The following is a 19,122-nucleotide window of genomic DNA, read 5'->3' on the forward strand; positions in this document are numbered from 1 at the left end:
AGGTGACACACACTCTTCAACTGTCAAGACTCAATCAAGCCATTAGGAATTTGGCAATCGATCACAGGATTTAACTTCTGGCAGAACTCCTCCCAGGAGTAAACAATCAATTACCAACCTTCTCAGCAGAAGGAGACAGCCAATTCACGAGTGGGAACTTCATCCCAAAGTCCTCCTTCCCAACTTTTAACAATTGGGATTCCCACAAATAGACTTGTTCGCCACAGCAGAAAACGCAAAATGCCCAAGCTTAGGCTCCAGGTTCTGACACCCAATCTCAAAAGGAAATGCCCTATGGATGAACTGGTCAGGGATATTTGCCTATGCTTTTCTGCCTCTCCCGCTCATTGCGTGTCTGGTTCGGAAGCTCAGGAAACATCCCTCTCACTAATTCTGGTAGCTCCCACATGAGCCCGTTAGCCATGGTACACCATACTGTTGGAGCTGTCACTAGTTCCGCATCAAAAGGTATACCTCACCTCCATGCTCCTCGCACAGAACCATGGAGAAATTGGACATTCACATCCCAAAGAACTGAACCTAGTGATCTGGCTCCTGAAGTCCTAGAGTTTAGTTTTTTAATTTACCATAAGACTGTATGAATATTCTTATAGAAGCAAGAAGGCCTACTACCAGAGCTTGCTATGCAGCAAAGTGGGAAAAGGTTTGTTCTATAGTGCAATAACAACAAAATCAATCCTTTAGATGATTCTATACAAAACGTTATCTTACTTGTTACACTTAAATCAATCTGCACTAACTTATACATCTATTTGTTTGCATCAGTAGCTGCATATCTTCAGAACAAGCAACATCTGTCACTATTCAGAGTTCCAGCAATCAAAGCTTTCATGGAGGGGTTGAAGAGTGTAATACCACCAAGGATTCCTCCTGCCCCAGTTTGGAATCTTGACATTGCTCTCACATGGCTCATGGGTCCACCTTTTGAACCATCGCATAAGAACCCCTTGCAATTTCTCTCATGGAAAGTTGCTTTCCTCATTGCGATAACATCAGGAGAGTTGGTGAGCTACAGGGATTAACCTTAGAAGAACCCTTCTTTCAACTACACAAAGACAGGGTAGTTTTACTCACCAACCCTAAATTCCTTCCCAAAGTAATTTCTGCTTTTCATATAAACCAATCAGTTGTTACCATTTTTTCCCCCTAACCTGATTCTGTAGCAGAACGCGCTCTTCACATGCTTGACATTAAAAGAGCTATATTGTACTACATAGATGGAACAAAAGATTTTTGCAAAACAAAACTACTGTTGTTTCATTTGTTTCGCCTCACAAAGGCAATCCCATCTCTATATCTGGTATTGCAAGATGGATTGTTAAATGCATTCAAACATGCTACACTAAAGCTAAAATAACTTTATCCATACCCCCTAGAGTGCATTCCACTCTCAAATTAGGGGCTTCTGTGACCTTTTTAGGCAACATTCCTCTAGCTGACATATGTAAGGCAGCTACATGGTCTACACCACACACATTTACCAAACACTATTGTGTAGATGTGATAGCACAACAACAAGCTAATGTAGGCCAAGCAATACTTAAAACACTATTTCAGACAACTGCAACATCTACAGGTTAGCCACTGCTTTGGGAGTATACTGCTTTCTAGTCTATGCAAAGCATGTGTATCTACAGCACACATGCCTCGAACGGAAAAAGTTACTTACCCAGTAAGCATCTGTTCTTGGCATGTAGAGCTGTAGATTCACATGCGCCCACACTTACTTACTCCAATCTCACCCTCTTGCGTGAAAACAATCAAACAATGGAGTCGATGGCCAAGCGCACTATCATCGAAAGGAGGAGTCACCTTACCTTGTAACTAGGAAAGATTCTTCGAAGACAAATAACTTGCAAACATCCGGACCCAACAATAGATGGCAGGAGTATGCAAAGAATGTGAATCTACAGCTCTACATGCCAAGACCAGATGCTTACTGAGCAAGTAACATTATCCTTATCTGCTTTAGTTCTGCTGCAATGCACTGCAACTATACATTCTGACACTTTTTTCCGTCATTATTTGTCATTATTACTTCTAAAATTCCTTTCAAAGTTTTTAGCATTAATAACATTGTGCCCAAAATTGAAGCTGTCGGGGAGGCCGAAATTTCCAAACCCAACAAGGCCTGTAAGGTTGGGGTGTAGCTCTATTGCTAGGTAATACTCTGATCTTCCAACCGTCTCACTTTTGATGGCACAATCGATAAACTTATACTCTAGGTTCATACTTATTTCTTCTAGGGATTCAAAGGGTTCTATGTCCGGCTCCACATTTAGACCTTTTTAGGTCGAGCAGACCTACATTCAATGCGTAAGCATTGATTGTGTCTGCTTCAGACCTATTGTGATCCGTATTTGGGAATGTGGACACGACTCGGACGCGCGCTTTTGCAGTCTCAATTTTGACCGCGGGAGTGCGCGTCTGAGCCGCGCTTGCGCACACGAACTCACAGCCCCTGCTTTCGCTTCCCTCGCATGCATTAACGGCGCACACACAGGCACAGCCAGCCCCCACCCCTCTGCATACACGCACACACACAGGCGCGCGCACACATACACACGCTGCCGCCCCCTGCACACACACAGACACGCACGCATACACACACTGCCGCAGCCCTCTACCCTAAAGCACTCACAACAATGACAATAGCGTCTCGCACACAACACTACCGATCTCCTACCCTCCAGGACGGCCACTTGGCACTATCGCCAGTGGGACAAGCGCCTCGCCATTCATGTCTCTACGCCCCTTGAGGATGCAGCCCCACCTACAATCTCTACCGTACTGCACCCTTTCCTGTACGTCCCAGCTCCGCCTCAACTTATGCAGCGCCCCCTTACTAATATTTGGCAAGCATTTATATTGAATGCACTTTAACTGGTGCGATTCCCTCACCTCGCGCCTCTCGTACTTCACGGCCCCAGGCAGCAGCACCGTAGAGCCACATCGCTGGCAATGCACGCCCTTACTGTTCTTGCCATCGGCAGACACCAGTCCAGCCTCCATGTCACTGACTGCTTGGATGAAAGCAACCGCACGTGAAAACAAGACGGAACAAGCTCCGCCCAGACAGCGTCAACAGGCGAGGTCGTAACAGGGGCGTGCTTGGTGACGAATGCGGAAGTAGAAGGGCACGTAGAGTTAGGGTAAAGTAGAGATGGGCGAGTCAACAATATTGTAACAGTGAAAGCCAATGTGAAGCCCACGCCGAGACTGCTGAGTTAAACTTCTTTATTAAGTTAGAAGGAGGCAAGGGGCCAACATGCCCAGTCGGGCTGTTAACTTCTTGCTCCCCCCACCCCCCTGCACACATACAGACACGCACGCATACACACGCCGCCGCAGCCCTCTACCCTAAAGCACTCACAACAATGTAAAGGAAGCACTAAAAACGGGGACGTGCATTTATTTCTACAGCTACAGGGGCGCCAGGATTGCACATGCTTACCTGTATTTAACTCTTTCAAAAAAGATGTGCTTAAATAGCAATAGCATCAGATTTAACAAATATGCCAGCAGTAGTCCACAGAAAACGGTGAACTTTTAGGTTGCACAATTTAGGAGAGGGATGTCTGTCTTTTAACAAGATCGCGGCCAAATTCCTTTCAAATGGGTTCAGACTGAGGCTGACGGAAAAAATTGGATCATGACCGCATTCAGCCCCGCCCACCCTTTAGAACGCCCGCACCATGCAACCATTCAAAAACAACTGGTTCAAATATGTTCTCTCAATGTTTCAAGCTTTATTACAAATGTCACAAAAAGATGTTAATATTTCACTTCTGTTATTCGATTTTCGGCACAATAAAATACACTGAACATAATCTTCACAAAAGTTATTTACAAAAGTTTAAGCTATTGCTATTATAAATTACAATAACTTTTATTAAAGTATTAATTTTTTTTTAAATTAAAAGCCATTGTTATTTGTAATATCAATACATCTAAGTCACATAAATACAACACATATTGCATTACAAATGCTATAAGTGTCACATTTGCAAAAGTTATAACCATTGGCATTGTAAATAACAAAGCTATTAATTTCGCTATTTTCAAAACCAACACATAAATAACAAATTTGTCATTTACAATATCAATAGCTCAAACTTTCCTAATGCGGGACCTATTGCATTGCAAATGCTTGTTTTGACCGGCGATCTGTTCTGAGAAGGGTAAGATGAGGTAAGGACGATACTCCAGGTTGAGGGAGTGTCTTATTTCTCATTGCTGAGCCTAACTCCTTCACAAAGGACAGATCTTGTACTAATTCCACTGGTCATGAACTAACTCGAGCTCCCATATGCTTTTGCTTTCGCTCCTCCTCTCAGCCTTCATAGGCCTTACTCATAGGTGGCACTTATATGTCAAATTCTTTTTAAAGTGCTTACCCACAAATAATTGTATTGCTTGATTTAGTGAAGTCCTACTAGGAGCTCCAGGGTCCTCCCTAGATGCAGTACTTAACTCCTCCCACTGATTATTCTTATGGCCCTTTTCCATCATAACACCTACTGTGCTCCCATTGAAATCCCCCAGTTGTTCTTGTTCCTGGATCAGGCTCACTACCTCACAGGCCTGCCCCTTTTTTGGTAGAAAAGCTCTTCGTGGACAGGGCTTATTTTGTGGCATGCCGCCCTGAATGACATTTGTCAGGCGAGCTGTACTTCCCAGGAGGTGACGCTCTCCTATTATCCAATCCCGAGACCGCTTAACGCGTTTCTTAACTCTGTTTGGGATACCCGTGTGAATAGGTTGAGCCTCTAGTTCAGCCGCTAGTTTTAAACTTGCATTCAATAAAGATCCCATTACTTAGCACCCCAACACTAAATATTGTTCTGCAACTTCGTTTGCTGCTCCTTCACCGTGCCATTAACGCTAGATGTTGCATCTTATCTCCTACTAAACCTTCCAAGTCACACCCTGATATCCCTCATAGACATTACATAAGGGACCTAATGGTCATCAGCGACTGTACAAATAGGATGTAAAATCAAAGTACACCTTCACTTACCTCCTCCCTCCAGTAGACCACCGCTCCCCCTCCGCCACCACCACCAATGTGTAATCTCTTGACTGTTGTCACAAAATGCGAATGTTCATAAATCCACAAACACAAATATACCTCCTGCCCCATCCCTAGGTCTGTACCGCCCCACCCCAATGCACACCTACTCTCCGTGGGGCCAGGGGACACAGTAAAGGGATGGCTCCCCTAGTGGGGTTAACTTTCCACACCTTCCAGAGGTTGTAGTACAGTGCTTCTGGGGCTGTCAGCTGCCATCTGCTGCTGTCCACATGCGGGACGTACAGGGCCAATGTCGGACATGAGGCTCCAAGACCGAGCTCCAGGGTAACCCAATATATTTCGTTGCACTGATGCCAATTGTCAAACGATGATCAAACACATAACCAAATCAGGTGGTCCGTCGTTTTCAGCTCTCCGTCTGTTTGTGCCCTCAGGAAGGGAGGAGTGCAAAGGCTTGCAAGGGTCCCAAGGAACCCCACTTAATCATAACTGGAATCCGGGGAATCCCGCTCAGTCACTATTGGAATCTGGGGACTCCCGCTGAGTCACTATTGAAATCCGGGGATCTCCCGGAGTCATTACTGGCAGCCTGGAATTCCAGCGTAATTCCTTTCTACTAGTAAAACTTTAAAAAGACACAGAAACAACTATACATGAAACAAATACACAATTGTTGAAATCATTCACAAGCAAAATTTTAGAAAAGTCGAAATGTACATTTTAATGGGAAGTTGGATGCTCTTATAAGTTTAGTTTTTACGCCTAAATGATGAAGCAATATGTTAAACTCTAGCATATCGCTTTGTCTCTTTTTGTTCCTAATGCATGCTCTGCTTTTGTTGGCATTTCAATTGAGGTAACCCATCAACCATACATTACTGTTTGCTGTTCTTGTGTTATTCCACACAATAAAGCTAAGGTTAGCAACTTTATTTTATGTCATACATTTTCAAAATCCTTCACATTTACAGCACGTTTTTCAATTTAAAATGTTACCGTTTGTTTCTTTATTTCCTTTATTCATCTGGTAACATTATTTAATTGTCAATACAGTCTGGACACCCTGCGTATTATTCGCAGACCCTCAGGCATCTGTGGACCACGTTTTAAGATCCACTGGTCTATAACAACACTGTACTGGGAATTGTTGTCTCACACATTTCTTGGCAGATGGCTTGACAGGAGCCACACAGAAGGCCTGGGTCATAGTCCGCATTAGCTAGAAAATCCTGTGTGTTGGCTGTCTTAGGTCAAACAAACAATTATTGCAAATACTCGTGTCCGTCTGCTTCATTGATGGAGCCACCCCTTTTAGGTGCGTGTGGGGAAAGTATTCCATTTGTCTTGACTCAAATTAAGAGCCAGCCGTAAGACCTTTGACAAGTTTTGGAAGTGGTCTTGGGCTGTGGTGAATCACAAACTGGTGTAACCTAAGAATGCTATCTGCAGTTTACTGTACACCTCTGGGGATAATAAAAGGTTAATATCCAAGAATGTGGGGTCAAATCTGAAGGGCAGATCTATGGAGGGAGAATTCTCATGGTCCATGAAAAAATATGTCAATAGTGTGGTGTACATCTGTCAAGACCGGAGGCGGCCATACACCAGACTTTTAGCACATTGAAAGGCACCGCAGTGATGACATTTCCTTTCAGTGTATAGAGACGACTGCTGGACCAGCGGGCATCTCTAAACTTGGTGGGCAGAGGACCTTCGGGATGGCGGAGGTAAAGTCCTCCAGAATCCAGACTGACACTACTTAATCTACCATATGTCTTCAGGCCCCTAGTCTGAGGATGAAATCTGTCCTGGGGAACCACCACATCATACCATTATGGTACCGGATTCCATCAAATGCTTCTCATCTCTCTGGCCCACTAAAGTGCATTAGTGTCCCCAAAGTGAAGTTTCAAGATAGTCTTTGTTGCAGTGGGGCAAGCATCAAGTCAAGGACAGCAGTCCAGGTTATTCTAGTATATTTATCTCCTGGGTGGGCATCTTTTCAGGGAAGATACTTCTGTACTAGGTGTTCTTTACAGAGGAACCTCATGTAGTTGGCTACAGTCCTAGAAGTGAAGGCTGAGAGGGGCAACTGCATTGCAAACCAACGGGCCTGCTGAACTCCAGCTATGAAGCCGACTACTAGTGGTAAAAACGTCACCTTACCTCTGATACCTGCTACAAGTTGTATCCCTATGTAATTTCATTAGGAGACGTCTGATGTTACAAAGGAAAATAATTTGAAACTAAACATATTTTAGAATCTAATTTGATTCACACAGATGTGCACTTACACAATGGCACGGCCGAGGCCTAAAATATCAATTGTTTAGAAAATCACTGCATCATGTGCAATATTCCTGTTTACCAAACACATGGCTTAGCATAAGTCTTCCATTTGGCCAGTACTTATAAATGAATCCAACATTAGTAATATAATTGTAAACACTCCCAAACTCACAACCCTGCTCCATCTTTTTCTTTAGTTAAAATTGCAGACATGAAAGTGGCAAGTCCTTCAGTCCATAACATTGCGTATTTGTTGGGTTATGAGTTGGAAATTAGAATGTGGAATGGGTGCCTCGGGGGTGAGTTGCTTCCTTGACCTGGGTGCCAATGGTTGACAAGGAATGAGTTGGTGAATTCACCCGAGTATGTGCCAGTCAGTATTGTTTACAGAGGTGATCCATCATAACTGCATTATTCCCAGTGAAACAGATGTTCCTGGAATGATGTGGCCTGTACTACTGTAATCGTTCTTCACTTTTCTTTTAAATGACCTATTTAAGTAAATCTTAAGTATGGATCAGTGTTTCTGTTCAAGAGAAAATAGCTGGTCTCTTTTGTTAAATGGAGTCCCTCTGAACGAAGTGCTTGTTATTATTAATTCTGTATCATTCCAATGAGACACCTAAGCCCATTCAAAGTTCTACATCCGACTTTTACCAATTATCCATTTGCTGTGAATTTAAAGAATCAGTTTATCCTAAGGCTTATATTGTGGAATTTGATTTGTACTGTTTCGGGTACTGTGTTAACTTCACCGAACATTTCTCAATAGCCATACCTGATTTTAGCAGACACTGTGTCTCTATGGATGTAAACAACAGAGGCAAATATATTTATTTTAGTGAAATCCCATTGCCAAGTGCCACGTTCTGGCTCCTTTACCACTGGTGGCTTTGTGGCAATTTGTTGTTACTTCTACCTATTCACTGTTCTTTTAATGAGAGACTGAGTCACATCAGCATTATGATAGGCCTCGGGATGGTGCTGTGTTCCTCCATGATTATCACTTGGACTTCTAAATCCGATTTCACTGATCCTGAACTCTATGATCCACTGAGGCCATGATGGAAAAGTGCCATCTTGCAAATGTCTCTTCATGTATGTGAATATCCTTTGCTTGAAAGCATCAATATGCTGCAATCGACCCGATTCCAAATGTTAAAATAACACATGGAGCAAAATCACCTCAGACAATTAGAATGGCTTTTTGATACAGCTCCTTTGGGACCTATGGCATTTCCTTGTAATGTACTGTCGTCGGCACCTAGGTCAGATATTGATTCGAGGCCTGTGAGGATACTAATGGACTGATTTGGTTTGGTGAGGCCCAACATTAAGTCCCAGAGAATGTTGCTCAGGGCAAACGTGAAGTTGCAAAGTGCATTTGTGGTGCTTCCCTCTTATAGGCCCCAAAGGACCTTTGAGCAATCCTCCATGTAAGGAACTGAGCATCCACTAAATCAAGACAGACACTGTGCTTTACTTGAAGTGTTGTGTATGAAACATTTTGCATCAGTAAACATCAAGAACGGGCAGATCTTAGATCATGATCCATCAAGAACCCTGTCAAGGCAGAGTGAACCTCTCAGCAAGCCTGTGCCACATATCCGGTGAAACTGCTGTGCCCACTTGAAAGTGGGCGAGTGACTGTAAAGACCCCTCTACAAGTGCGCTTTGATGAGCTGTAGACACATTCTTTAAACCCTAAGACAAATATGACCTCCATTTGACTGGTGGATATTTGATGTAGCAGTTATGTTGAAGTTGAAAGACTCACTCTAATATCTTGTTCTTTTTTTGTAGAGAATTTTAACTCTTGGCGACTTGATTCTAATGAAGGTGATAAGTGGGCAATTGAGGACCTCCCTGGTGCTCATGGCCGGCCGTTTCCTCAACCCAACATCCGGAAATATTTTGTTACCTCATACTGGTAGGTTTGAACCTATGACAGACTGGGGGTAGTCACTTGTAACATGGGATACACTGCTCTACGTATTAGTGGTCCATTTCACTGTACATAGTTAGAATGATTCTAGATTTGAAGGTTGCATGACTATTTCTCAAGTTTCCATCTACACTGTATGTGAATTAAGACAACAAAATCTCATTTGTAGAAAATGAAATCTGACTCCATGTATGTCAGAAGGACAACATTCTACTTCCATGTAGATGTTGCACCCCTCTGGATGACGGAACACAGTGCTTCGTACATTCAGGTAGAAATCCCATAATGGCAAAGAAATTGTAAAGGCAGAACAAAATACCATAAGAAAGGTAAGTAGCACATGCTACATATGGTGTCCAGGGGGCATTACAACAATGGAGCAGCAATTGTAACCCGACAAAGCAACCAAGAACAGCTAGGGACAACTCAGATGGTATGTCACTGTAACTTGTATTTGAGGGACCACGGTTCGTTGGACACGGGGGGAACGGGGTGAAAGGATAAATGCATTTGAGGCGATGTCAAAGGACCTGCGCTACTATCAAACATGCAGCGGCTAGATATGATGGTGCGCGGAACTTGCGTGTTTGTTCACGTATTGGGTATTTGCAGACACTACGTACAGCTATAGTGGTGAGGAGCAGCGCCTTGCCAACTCTCTCATCTCAGTGAGGAAGGCCGTGCAAGCGGGCCAGAGTTGGCTGTGCAGTGATGTCAATTGAAGCCAGCCCCAGGGGAGACCGCTCTGGGGTAAACGCTACGGCAGATGAATGTCATGTTGTAGGGCGTGGAAAGCCTTAATGAGGACATCCCAGCCTATCGACAGCGGGTATTTACGGGTCCCACAAACTTCTTTGCTACGTAACAGCGTGTTCTTGTCCTCCGCCCATGCAACGATTCTCCACCACCAGGTGATAATGTTAGGAGGGGTAGGTGCCTTTCAAATGCGCCTCAGAGTGAATCGCGAGTAAGAATTCCAAGTTGAGGAAACAAGAGAGAGCCCTGTCGAACCTGGGCTACGTGAAGAGGCCAAACGCGCATACATCCAATCTATGAAGGTCGGTTTGCCCAGTGACTTCCTGGAGATGGTTAGTAACCCCAGCCCAAAAGTTGCGAAGATTCGGGTATGACCATTAAGACTTTAAATTCGCTTGTTCTGTTTTTCTCCCTTTTTTTGGGGGGATTATACACATTTCTATGTTGTAAGGTGCCTGAAGGAGTATTGACATGGAATATGCAGGGGAGCCATAGGTGAAGTAGATCCTGATTTTAATGAGACCAGCCTCACAGGATTCTGATTTTGTCTGTTCTAGTAGTCAGATGTGGTATGTTATGGAAGAGACAGGATTTGACACAGCCTAGCACTCACTAAAAACGCTATTGCGTTTCTGGAATATTAAAGTGGTAAACACCTTCATGGTATCATTTGTGTGACTGAATAGTCGTTTCAAAGTAATTTTTTGTTCATCTCATTTGCCTCAAGTTAACCCTCTAAGATCTTACTCTGTTTGTGCCCTTATCTTAGGAGATCCTCCACACCCAAGGCATAATTAGATTTTTCTTCTCATACCATGCTTTTGAGACCAGGTAGCGAAGTATAAAAGATGCGACTTGGCGTAATCATTGGACAGATACCTGAAATGTATCTTCCACAGAACCTATACCTGTACCACTCTCTAGTGGTGCCCAAAACCAATATCTTTTTTCCCAAATCCATCACATACAATTTAAAATGTATGTAATAGACTCTTTTTAATCTGTGGTCAACGGTGGAAGGTTACTTATCCATTTCCTGCAAATCACCCCAAGAGCCAGGAGGATCATGTCAAACAGCAATTTCGCTCCTTCTTTATTGATTTTTGCCTGCTTCCCAATGTCTACTAAAAATAACCTGAGATAGGCTTACCTGAACTTTTATATCCAGAATGTCAATTAAAGCCTTACTCACGTCCTTCCATAATTTGTGATCTCCTGGGCATGCCACAAACATATGAATGTCGCCTGCTTTTTCTAGTCCACACTTCGTGGAACTCACTACTATTCTTTTTCCCCAACTTCGACAGCCTGAGTGGATCCAATATGCCCTGTGGTGGGATAAAAGATGGTTTCTCCTTAAATTGGTGGCTTGACAGTGCTGTAAAGAAGATTCAAAGATACTTGCAATAAATTATCTAACTGGTGCGAAGTCTAGTGTCTTTTCCACAGCTCATTCGGCAACCTGAAGTCTCAGTCCTCCAAGTCGATCAACAGCCAGTACCATGTTGAGACCTTCTTGACTTGTGGTACCCCCTGATTTAAGGTTTCTTACAGCACATTTGAAACTCCTATCTCCATATTTAATATTTGAAACCAGCTTTTTAATTGGAGGTATTTGAACTTTGAGATTGTATTGTCTAGTTCACGGTGAGCGTCCCATGAAATCAACCTACCCTCCTCTACCAATTGACCCCACTTCCGAATGGCTGCCTCTTTTAACGGGAGTGCTAATTTGAATGTACCTTTGGAAGGGGTTTTATTGCAGGTTTATGTAGAATGCATTAGCTTTAGTTTTTTTTTATGGATAAGACGTTCATTTTCTTTTTCCTGTCATTGGCTTTAAGGTTTATTGTGGTGCCCTGAGTTAATGATGTCTACTTGTGAAATAGTTCTTGCTGCTGTACTGAGTTGCAACAAAGACGTTTGTATCTTACCAACCTGTGTTCATTTACATCATAGTTTTCTTCTTAAAATTGGAGTTGAACTCTCTCTCATTTACATATTAAGCATCATTGCCAGCTGTACTGTATCCCTTTCCAATCTACTTCAATAGCATATACCGCACCTTACTCTTAATACATTCTCTTTCAATGGCATTTTACAACTTGTTGCAGTCATTCATTAAGTGGGGGTATTAATAGCTATTACCTGCTATGTTCGCTTTATTGTTGAGAATTGAGCACTGTGTTCTGTCTGTTGTTGAAATATCTGGTGCTTCTCGTGACTTTTGCCTCCCTAGTTGCTTAGACAAATTGTCTGATTGTGCCCTGGGACTAGAATGAGGTGCTTTAGCACCAGACCTGTCCTGGGTTTAACTTTCTCATTCTTACATTTCTCTGTAGTGACAGCACAAAATCCCAGCTCATTGACCTGAAGAAGGAAGGATTCTGGGGGACTCTAGTAGACGCGGTGCAGCCAGACATCGTAGTGACAGACTGGTGAGTTGGACCTGCATTATTCTGGAGTTTGGGGGCCTCTTTGGGTGCTATGGGGCCCCTATGGAACTGTTTGAGTGGAAGGGCTATGATTGAGCTGAGGAGTGGGAAGGCATCCCTTGGAATGGTGATGGGGAAGGACTCTGCTAAGATTGAGGACCATATCAAACTGGTGAGTGAAACTTCCATTGCACTGTTGAATTGGTTCCTCTGTTGAGTATATGTGTTTGTGAACATGGATTAGTGAATGGAAGCTCCATGATTTTGATTAGTCAGAAAGCCTCTATTGCACGTCTGAGCTGGTGTTTCTATTGAATGAGCGAGTGGGAGCATCTATGGACTTACAAGTTGAAGCCTTTATTACACCAATGACTGAAAGGCCCTGATCTCATCAGTAGAAGCATGGCATGGAAGCTTTTGGGCAGGAGGTATTATCATGAGTTTAACATTTCAGTTTCTAGGGTGGGAGGACGAGTTATATAGCTGAACCACAATTACTTCTTGGCATGCATCTTAATTACTTTTGCAAGGCCCACCATCACCTACAGGCCCCTTTTCGAATTGATCTATTTTATGTATTCTTATAAATGTTCTGAGGTCTTTTTTCAAAGAAATATCTGGAAAAACCATCAAGAGACCCATCCATGGGAAGTGTGTACTATGGGAATGCTGCGAGCCAGTCGGCAGCCTGTCAGTCAATGTTTGAAAGTAAACACAAAGCAGGACACCTAGATCATTTACGCCAAACAGCTTGGCCGCACTCCCTGGTCACAGAACTTCAAAATTAAATATTTCCCTCTGCATTGCTTATTGAGAATATGTCCGCTTCAGTGAAAGGTGTGACTCCTTTTCAACATAGTGTCTGTCTAGGCAGTCTGCTTCGCTCCAAATAAAGCTTTGTCTCCAATTCAAGATGTCTATTTTATTCCGTATAGCTCAGCAGCGTATAGGTGCATGATATTTGTCAGACTAGTTGGTAACATTGCTTGTGGTCTCAATCTTGGGGTTGTTTCTACTCATCTTTTGGTTTTGAACTGTAAGTTAGTAGTTCCGTGCCATGCCCAAAGCTTCAACCCACAGTAGGACTTCTCCCTGCCTCTTTGTGTTGAACTGTGAAGCAGTGCTTGCTCATCTTGTGTGCTTGCATTGATCCTTTAAGATTTGCTGCCTAGCCTTCTCTACTAGTTTGGTGCAGAGACCAGAAGTTGCATACCTTGCCTCCTGCCTACAAACCTTAGTGGGGCGTGGGGGGTAGATAGAGAGAAAGAGAGAGAATGTTTAAGTTGTCATATAATGTTGTAATGACCTGATAATTCTGCCAATCACCAGGGCATACTTACCTTATCCCCTCTCGGGACCCAAAAGGATATAACACTTCACAATACTTACCCAAGAAAGGAATAATTCTAATAATTATCTATACATAGTAGCCGGGGAGCTTGCAAACAGCAACAACAACGCAAGAATCAATACCAGTGACGACAACAACAACAACAACCTGGGAAACAACGCCACTCAGTAAAACAATGCAAGAAACCAAGGGCCACAAGGTAACAACATACCAAAGGGTTCGAAAACACAACACAATACCAAGGGCCACAGGGTAACAACAATGCGAAACAAAGCCCACCCTGGTGGAACTGAATAAACACTGCACGCTCCTCCTAGCAATTACTTCTCAGTTTTGGCTTCCCTGGATGAGAGCGGGGACATCCCTCTCTCTACAACTGCCTACAGGAAGGGAAACTTTCCATCCTTCCGATGCTACAGCATTTGGGTCAGAAGGGCCCTGACATCCCATCCCAAGGAACACCGACATATAGTGATATACTCTGGGGTTCCTTCATTACATAATGATAGAAGGACAAAATAAAGAAATTACTACTATGTCACGATAGGCCTTCCTCACATCAATCCCTAAGCAATTGCTAAATGCAATTAGGATGTACATGTACAGAACTTATATGTAATCAGTATATAACCTAAAAATAGAAGAAGATAGTTAGATAAGAACAGTTAGGAAATAAGAGTTAGTGGAACACCTCACCAAGTTTCTACACATCCCGCTTCCGCTTCGCCAGAGGGAAGCCCATTTCTCCAGCCGAATCAGGATTCTCTGCTCCACTGTCACAGCTGCATGTCTGCACCGTGATGGGCTTCCAGTGGTCGAGACCCGAACACCCCCTTTAGTGCAAGTGGAAAAGTTGGTCGAAGCTTCTAGCAAGCCTCGCCCCCTGTTCCCATCGGATTCCGTACCAATACGCGCCAAGGCCACTGCATCAGCTAGCTAGGCATTTGTTATGACTCCGGGGCAGAGCGGGCACATTCCTCTGACAAGAACCGGTTCCTACCAGCATACAAAGTGCGGAAAACAAGTGAGAAGTAAAACATGACCCCTCACCCAGAAAAGCTTAGAAGATGACGACGGCTTAGAAAATGGAGTCGCTTAAGCATAGGCCACTATTCCCACAAAGAGTCCAAATTAGTATGCAGGATGGCATTAGAGTATGCCAAAGCCAATAGGTAAGCCCTGCCTTTGAGCAAGATACAGTCAGACACAGAAATAACATTATTGAGTCTTACTTTACAGCTAGTTTGTATTATGCAGGCCTACACAGCATTATATTAGAGCAAAATATACTGAGATGGTAGTGGGCAACGGTCATAATCGAGCCGTTTTCATACAAAATGGCTCAATCACTACAAATGTGTAAATGGGTCTAACACTATTTCTAAATGTTATTTTCACCGATTGATGGAAATGTCTTTTCTTTTTTTCTTTATTTTTATTGAGCAGAGGAAAATAGTCATAACAAAAAACTGTTATCAACAGGAAGTTTAACTTACACTTTTCAATATAAAACCTGTTTGCTATACATAACAAGTATTGGCATAGCCAATAGGTCTCGCCTTTGGGGCTTTATAAGTGTATAGGCAGAGCTATTGACTTTGCCAATGTGTTTAAGCTGTGCTGTAGAGAAGTGTGGCTGCTTTGCAGCCTGCAAAAAAGTTTTAATAAAAAAGTGCCACTTGAGTGATGCTGTGCTGGCCCTGCGTGATGCTGTTCTGGCCCTGAGTGATGCTGTGCTGGCCCTGAGTGATGCTGTGCTGGCCCTGAGTGATGCTGTGCTGGCCCTGAGTGATGCTGTGCTGACCCTGAGTGATGCTGTGCTGACCCTGAGTGATGCTGTGCTGACCCTGAGTGATGCTGTGCTGACCCTGAGTGATGCTGTGCTGGCCCTGAGTGATGCTGTGCTGGCCCTGAGTGATGCTGTTCTGGCCCTGAGTGATGCTGTTCTGACCCCGAGTGATGCTGTTCTGACCCCGAGTGATGCTGTTCTGACCCCGAGTGATGCTGTTCTGACCCCGAGTGATGCTGTTCTGACCCCGAGTGATGCTGTTCTGACCCCGAGTGATGCTGTTCTGACCCCGAGTGATGCTGTTCTGACCCCGAGTGATGCTGTGCTGACCCCGAGTGATGCTGTGCTGACCCCGAGTGATGCTGTGCTGACCCCGAGTGATGCTGTGCTGACCCCGAGTGATGCTGTGCTGACCCCGAGTGATGCTGTGCTGACCCCGAGTGATGCTGTGCTGACCCCGAGTGATGCTGTGCTGACCCCGAGTGATGCTGTGCTGACCCCGAGTGATGCTGTGCTGACCCCGAGTGATGCTGTGCTGACCCCGAGTGATGCTGTGCTGACCCCGAGTGATGCTGTGGTGGCCCCGAGTGATGCTGTGGTGGCCCCGAGTGATGCTGTGGTGGCCCCGAGTGATGCTGTGGTGGCCCCGAGTGATGCTGTGGTGGCCCCGAGTGATGCTGTGGTGGCCCCGAGTGATGCTGTGGTGGCCCCTACTGATGCTGTGGTGGCCCCTACTGATGCTGTGGTGGCCCCTTCTGATGCTGTGGTGGCCCCTACTGATGCTGTGGTGGCCCTTACTGATGCTGTGGTGGCCCCGACTGATGCTGTGGTGGCCCCGACTGATGCTGTGGTGGCCCCGACTGATGCTGTGGTGGCCCCGACTGATGCTGTGGTGGCCCCGACGGATGCTGTGGTGGCCCCGACGGATGCTGTGGTGGCCCCGACTGATGCTGTGGTGGCGCCGACTGATGCTGTGGTGGCGCCGACTGATGCTGTGGTGGCGCCGACTGATGCTGTGGTGGCGCCGACTGATGCTGTGGTGGCGCCGGCAGATGCTGTGGTGGCGCCGACTGATGCTGTGGTGGCGCCGACTGATGCTGTGGTGGCGCCGACTGATGCTGTGGTGACGCCGACTGATGCTGTGGTGGCGCCGACTGATGCTGTGGTGGCGCCGACTGATGCTGTGGTGGCGCCGACTGATGCTGTGGTGGCGCCGACTGATGCTGTGGTGGCGCCGACTGATGCTGTGGTGGCGCCGACTGATGCTGTGGTGGCGCCGACTGATGCTGTGGTGGCGCCGACTGATGCTGTGGTGGCGCCGACTGATGCTGTGGTGGCGCCGACTGATGCTGTGGTGGCGCCGACTGATGCTGTGGTGGCGCCGACTGATGCTGTGGTGGCGCCGACTGATGCTGTGGTGGCGCCGACTGTTGCTGTGGTGGCGCCGACTGTTGCTGTGGTGGCGCCGACTGATGCTGTGGTGGTGCCGACTGATGCTGTGGTGGTGCCGACTGATGCTGTGGTGGTGCCGACTGATGCTGTGGTGGTGCCGACTGATGCTGTGGTGGTGCCGACTGATGCTGTGGTGGTGCCGACTGATGCTGTGGTGGTGCTGACTGATGCTGTGGTGGCGTTGACTGATGCTGTGGTGGCGTTGAGTGATATTGTTGTGGCCCTGAGTGATGCTGCCGTGACGCACTGTCTTTGCTAGTTACAGTGGGTAGAAGAGGGGTAGAGAAGTAGAAGTGGGTAGAAGGGGGATAGAAGGGGTAGAAGAGGGGTAGAGGGGTAGAAGAGGGGTAGAGGGGTAGAAGAGAGGTAGAGGGGTAGTAGGGGGTAACAGGTGTAGAAGAGGGGTACTAGAGGGGTAGAAGTGGGGTAGAGGGGTGGTAGAGGGGTAGTAGAAGGGTAGAAGAGGGGTAGGGGGGAAGAAGTGTAGAGGGGCCGAAGATGTGTAGAGGGGTAGTAGATGGGTAGAAGAGAGGTAGAGGGGCAAAAGTGAGGTAGAGGGGTAGAAGAAGGGTAGAGAGGAAGTAGAGAGGTAAAGGGGTAGCAGAGGGGTAGAGGAGTAGTAGAGGGGTAGTAGAGGGGTAGAAGAGTAGAAGCGGGGTAGAGGGGCACAAGAGGGATAGACGGGGGTAGATGAGGGGTAGTAGAGAGGTAGATGGGTAGTAGAGGGGTAGTAGGGTAGAGGGGTAGAAGAGGGGTAGATGGGTAGAAGAGGGGTAGAACAGGGGTAGTAGAGGGGTAGAAGAGGGGAAGGGGGTAGAAGAGGGATAGAGGGGTATTAGAGGGTTTGTAGAGGGGTAGAGGTGTAGATGGGTAGAAGAGGGGTAGATGGGTAGAAGAGGGGTAGAGGGGTAGAAGAGGGGTAGAGGGGTAGAAGAGGGGTAGAGGGGTAGAAGAGGGGTAGAAGAGGGGTAGATGGGTAGAAGAGGGGTAGAAAGGGGTAATAGAGGGGTTGAGGGGTAGAAGGGTAGAAGAGCGATGGTGGGTTAGAAGGGGTAGAAGAGTAGAAGAGGCAGCAGGGTTGCTGCACATATCAAGAATACCAGCACTTCGCAGCAGGGTTGCGGCACATATCATTAAGTATATCATTAGTTCACAGCATGGCAGCTACACTAATACTAAACGTTGCAGCTGTGCAGGTACGGGCTTTAGTAGCCACAGGGTGGTAGGGAGGTTTTTGGGACCTTTGCTTCTTTGTCACATTAATTGATTTAATTGCTATTTGTGGCCTTCTTGACTTTGATATGAGACTGGAAGATCTCTACACAGAAGCTAATAACAACCAGAAAGGGAAAGGCATACCTAGCTAAAGGATGAGGCCTATTTGTTCCAAAGAAGGCAAACTTCTTGACCGAGAGAGAGAGCAGAAAAAATGAAAATTGAACAAAAATCAGAAAAGAGAGGGGAAAACAAGCGAGTGAGAGGAAAATAAAAAACATATAAGCAATGACCGAAGTTAATAAGGAAAGATAATACTTTTGAATGGAAAAAAACGGATCAGAAAAAGCAAGCAAAATAGAAGAAAGGCAATGAAAGTAAGATAAAGCCTATAAAAAGAAAATGTAATATTTAAGAAGGGAAAACTAAAGAATTAGAAAGCTGCAAACAAAAGATAGGAGATGAAACGATGGAAGGAGAGGTCGGAAGAAAGTGGAATGACATGCAATCTAGGATACAGAAAGAAAAATAAAAAAGTAAAGAAATAAACAGTAATACTGGAGAAAGTGGCGGCTGTACTTATGAAATAGTACAAGCACTTCGCAGCTTGGCTGTTTCATTTATAGTGAACAGTAAAGCACTTCGCAGCTTGGCTGTTTCATTTATAGTGAACAGTAAAGCACTTCGCAGCAGGGCTGTTTCATTAATAGTGAACAGTACAAGCACTTCGCAGCAGGGATACAGAATTAATAAAGAACACTACAAGCACTTCACAGCAGGACTGCTTTACTTATATTGAACGGTAAAACACTTTATAGCAGGGCTGCTGTATTT

The 19,122-nt window shown here is 45.2% G+C and overlaps 1 protein-coding gene across 10 annotated transcripts in view; it reads left to right on the forward strand.

The window, feature by feature from the left end:
* The window catches only part of LOC144754443 (F-box only protein 6-like), a 189,597-nt gene that overhangs the window by 102,575 nt on the left and 67,900 nt on the right, over window positions 1-19,122 (forward strand). For all 10 annotated transcript variants that reach the window (XR_013594725.1, XM_078642224.1, XM_078642222.1 and 7 more), the window contains 2 exons: window positions 9,149-9,275; window positions 12,389-12,484. Coding sequence is in view for 9 of the 10 variants with exons in the window: in XM_078642224.1 (XP_078498350.1) it covers window positions 9,149-9,275; window positions 12,389-12,484 (223 nt within the window). In the remaining variant the exon portion in view is untranslated. The remainder of the gene's footprint in view (window positions 1-9,148; window positions 9,276-12,388; window positions 12,485-19,122) is intronic.

This window comes from Lissotriton helveticus, chromosome 5_1, assembly GCF_964261635.1.
Source record: "Lissotriton helveticus chromosome 5_1, aLisHel1.1, whole genome shotgun sequence".
NCBI classification, from domain to species: Eukaryota; Metazoa; Chordata; class Amphibia; order Caudata; family Salamandridae; genus Lissotriton; species Lissotriton helveticus.